Source organism: Octopus bimaculoides, chromosome 30 (genome assembly GCF_001194135.2).
Source record: "Octopus bimaculoides isolate UCB-OBI-ISO-001 chromosome 30, ASM119413v2, whole genome shotgun sequence".
In the NCBI taxonomy this organism is placed as follows: Eukaryota; Metazoa; Mollusca; class Cephalopoda; order Octopoda; family Octopodidae; genus Octopus; species Octopus bimaculoides.
In genome coordinates this window covers 4,061,088-4,065,925 of record NC_069010.1, presented here as the reverse complement: position 1 = coordinate 4,065,925, position 4,838 = coordinate 4,061,088, and the positions used below count along the sequence as shown (strand labels likewise).

Here is a 4,838-nt window from a genome sequence, read left to right as displayed (position 1 = left end):
AAAAAAAAAAATCAAATAAAAATTAAAAAATAATATATATATATACATACATATATATATACATACATACATATATATATATACATACATACATATATATATAACAGTCTTAATAAAATAGATGGAATGAGTAAAAGATCTTTATGTGTGTATTTATATGTATGTGTGTGTATATATATTTATGTGTGTGTATGTATATACATACATATATTAATACACAGACATACACAAAAATACATACATATATATACATATTCACACACATACATACATTATATGTGAGTATGTATGTGAATATACAGGGTGTCCTCAAACTCTGGGTACATGAGGATTAACACATACTTTAAGAAATCATTATTTCTTATATTTGATTGTTTATGCTATGATTTTATTTACTCCATGTACCCACATGGGGATTTAACACATACTTTAAGAAATTATTATTTCTTATATTTAATTGCTTATGTTATGATTTTATTTACTCCATGTAGCCACATGGGGATTAACACATACTTTAAGAAATTATTATTTCTTATATTTAATTTACTCCATGTACCCAGACCTTGTAGACACCCTGTATATATATACACGCACATGCGCGTGTGTATGCATATGTAAGCATGTATGTGTGGAGATGTGTAATCGTAGTTGCCTGCCTGTCTGTGCGTCCCCTACCTCATGGCAAATTACTTCCACACCATTTCACGCTTCTTCACTTTCCTATTGTTGCTGGTCTTGTTGTTGTTGTTCTTGCGGATTTCGATCTGAATGTTTTCACCCTGTAATAGAGGAGTAGAGAGTTAGAAGACAGACATCAGTGGAGTGAAGCTGGAGAGTCACCTGAGTGGAACTGTACACTATCTTGAGTGAGGTTAAACACTAAGTAGAGTGGGGCTGGGGAGTAAATAAAGTGAGGTTGCACAGAAATAAGACACTTAAAACTAACTTGAGATCCACTTACGACCAACACTCCTTTTAATACGAAATCTCATTGAAACTGCCCTTGTTTCCATAATACGAATTTCCTGTTGAAAAATGATCCCAATTAAAATATTCCCTCGTTAAATCATGGTAATTTATGTTCTAAACACCAGATTAATTAACGACAAAAGTATTTTAGTAAATTGTTTAGTTACTTTCATGCGCTTCGCTCAGGTTGGGTAGCCATGTATTTCCTTTGCGGTAGTACACCTATTTCTGTCTTCATTCCTAACCCCTCTCTCTGGCCAGTTAAGCTTGTACTTCCTCTACAGCAAGACACCTGTTTCTCTGTCTGTCTCACTCTAACCTTTTGTCATCCAACACAAGATCACCTCCTCCAATACCCACTCCCGGCTTGAAAGATTTTTTTTTTTGTCTTGCAAATTCTTGGTGACCCTGTCAGTGCCGGTGCCACTTAAAAGCATCCAGTCCACACTGTAAAGTGTTTGGTGTGCGGAAGGGCATCCGACTGTAAAAGCCTTGCCAAAACTGCCCTCGCTTGCGCCCGATAAAAAGCACCAAGTCCACTCTGCTGAGTTGGCTGGTTTTAGGAAGGGCATCCAGCTGTAAAAATCCTGCCAAAATAGTCACAGAAGTCTAGTGCCGGCTTTTGCCTGACTGGCTCTTGTGAAACCATCCCACCCATGCTAACATGGAAGGCGGATGTTAAACGATGATGAATAGAAACAAATGTGTATTACAACAGAAATACAATAACAGAAGAGCTGGAGGGACACTTAACATGTAAGGAATAATAGGTATCAGATCATCTGGGGGAATGTTAGCATGATAGACTGGCATCTTATCCAGGAGGAGATTTATCTCTCACCGTAGTGTCTCTGTCACACAACACTGTATTCTACATTACCTCAGTTCACACCTCGCTGCAGCAAGGGAGAGCATATGTACCAGAACATCTAGGAGAGGGTTAACATGTGATAGGAATGATCTGTCGATGAGGGTAGGGGCTCCACTGGTGACATGATATTTAAGAAGCCAACTGAACTCACCGAACCAGTCTGTACAGCTATGAGTTTCATATCATCGACTATTTCTAGGACATAAGCTATCTCGGCCACGGTCATGCTGGAGGCAGGCATTGGACATTCACTCCGGCAATTGTCTGAGAGAAAGTTCCTGCAATAACAAAAGTAAATAACAACAATAATAATAATAATATTCATTCCAAATTTCGGCACAAAGCCAGTAATTGTGAGGGAGGGGGGGTAAGCCGATTACACTGTCCCCAGTATTTGACTGGTACTGACCCCAAAAGGATGACAGGCAAACTTGACTTTGGCGGAATTTGAACTCGGAACAAAGATGGACAAAATGCTGCTAAGTATTTTTGCCAACATGCTTACAATTCTGCCAGCTCATTGCTTTAATAATAATAATAATCCTTTCTATTGGAGGCACAGTGCCTCAAATTTGGTGGGAGGGGACTAGTATTACATCGACCCCCAGTATTTCATTGGTATTTAATTTATCAACCCCCGATACTACACTCTCGGAGTGATTGGTGTTAGGAAGCGCATCCAGCTGTAGAAACTCTGCCAAGTCAGATTGGAGCCTGGTGTAGCCATCTGGTTTTCACCAGTGCTCAGTCAAATCGTCCGACCCATGCCAGCATGGAAAGCGGACGTTAAACGACGACGACGACGATGATGATGATGATATCATTGAAATTTGAACGCTATGAGATAATCTATGATTAATTCAAAACAATGTGAATAAATAAGGATCACATTTGACAGAGTAATTTGAATGCTAAAGGGTCAAATAATGATGATGGTGGTGGTGGTGGTGATGATGATGATGGCAATGACGATGACGATGGTGGTGATGACAGTGGTGGCAATGATGATAGTGATGGTGATGATGATGATGATGACCCTAATGTAAGCAACAAGACACTCACTTAAGGTAGTTGTTGACATTTTCTTTAAATTCTTCAGAAACTTCAACAACTTTTTCGCCCGATTCCTGGACCATGTTCTCCCGATTTGAAGGAACTGCACAAGAAAACCAAAAAAAAGAGGAGACAGAGATCTTAGAAATGAATAAAAATTGCTGCTGCTGTTTATGTTGTCGTCTAGCCGAAGACCAGCCTTGATGCATTGGACCTGTAACAAAAGTGCTCCAGATGTGACCATCCAGGTTGACACTGGCGTCATATGACAAAAGAATACAGAATATATCCGAAAAATAGTTCCACAAAATAAATTTCTGAGTGGCTGTGTGGTAAGTAGCTTGCTTACAAACCACATGGTTCTGGGTTCAGTCCCACTGCGTGGCACCTTGGGCAAGTGTCTTCTACTATAGCCTCGGGCCGACCAAAGCCTTGTAAGTGGATTTGGTAGACGGAAACTGAAAGAAGCCCGTTGTATATATATATATATATATATATATATACACACACACACACACGTATGTATGTATATGTTTGTGTCTGTGTTTGTCCCCCAACATCGCTTGACAACCGATGCTGGTGTGTTTACGTCCCTGTCAGCTAGCAGTTTGGCAAGAGAGACTGATAGAATAAGTACAAGGCTTACAAAGAATAAGTCCTGGGGTCGATTTACACGACTAAAAGCGGTGCTCCAGCATGGCCGCAGTCAAATGATTGAAACAAATAAAAGAATATATAACATATAAGAATATATATAAGTGTGTGTGTTACCCCAACATAGCTTGGTAACCAATGTTGGTGTGTTTACGTCCCCGTAACTTGGCAGTTCAGCAAAAGAGACCAATAGAGTAAGTACTAGGCTTCAAAAATGTAACTGATTTGTTCAACTAAAACCCTTCAAAGCAGTGCTCCAGTATGGCCGCAGTCAAATGAGTGAAACAAGTAAAAGAACAAAAGAGTATATAAGATGGGCTTCATATAGTTACCATCTTATTGAATCCACTGACAAGGGTCTGGTCCTCTTGCGGCCATAGTAGAAGACACTTGCACAAGGTGCCCCACTGTGGGACTGAACCCAGAACCATGATATATGTGCATGTGTGTGTTTGTGTGTGGTGTGTAGACAGTTAGGTTCCTATTATGTATGAAACGATAGATCTGTGAACTGCATTTTGTTTGATCAACTGCTTACTGCTTACATGTTGGATCAACTGCTTACAGGTTTGGTGGTCTAAGACTGACCTAGGGTTTAAACATCAAACTGCACAAAGAACAAGAACAACAATGGGAAGATCCAGAAATACTTACATAAAGACAACTGCGATTTCTTTGTGGTTTGGCAAAACATTTTCTTGTACATGGCTTTCTCGTCTTGTTTGTATTGGAGGACATCGCTGAGGGAAGAGAGAAAGAAAGAGAGAGAAAGACATAGTGAGTGAGCGTGAGGGTATGTAGTTTTTACCGATAGGTACGGGTGGCCCTGCTCTTCTGAGGTGCCTCAGAAAGACCTTGAGGGTCGACAAGCAGAACCGCGTCACAAACGAGGTGATTTTGAGAGGAGCAATGTCACGGCTGCTACACAGGCTGTAGCAGAGCATCGATTCTGTTAGCCAATGAACGGTACTCAAAAACACATGACTAGAAGAGGGCTTTTCAAACTGTGGTCCGGGGACCACAAGGACAAGACAGGGGGTCCGTAGACAGCAAATACTTTTTACGGGCAATTTGATTTTATATGTCTTTTAATCGAAATCTTTTAATTGACAATAAACCTATTTGTTAATTTGTTAAATACTGTTAAATAAATAAATGTAAAAATATATGTTATTTTAAGCAAATATTTATGTATAAATTTCATAAGTGTTTATAAGGGGATCCCTAAGGTAAAGCCTGAAATATAAAGGGGTCCGCAAGTCAAAAAGTTTGAAAACCCCTGGACTAGAAT

General features: G+C 39.5%; 1 protein-coding gene across 1 annotated transcript in view; it reads right to left on the bottom strand.

The window, feature by feature from the left end:
* Positions 1-83: 83 nt before the first annotated feature.
* LOC106883682 (inactive peptidyl-prolyl cis-trans isomerase FKBP6) overlaps positions 84-4,838 on the bottom strand; it is a 12,850-nt gene continuing 8,095 nt past the window's right edge. Inside the window, exons 8-11 of the mRNA XM_014934785.2 lie at positions 4,202-4,287; positions 2,903-2,996; positions 1,992-2,118; positions 84-779 (exon numbers count right to left, since the gene is read on the bottom strand). Coding sequence (XP_014790271.2) covers positions 687-779; positions 1,992-2,118; positions 2,903-2,996; positions 4,202-4,287 — 400 coding nt within the window. The 3' untranslated portion in view covers positions 84-686. The remainder of the gene's footprint in view (positions 780-1,991; positions 2,119-2,902; positions 2,997-4,201; positions 4,288-4,838) is intronic.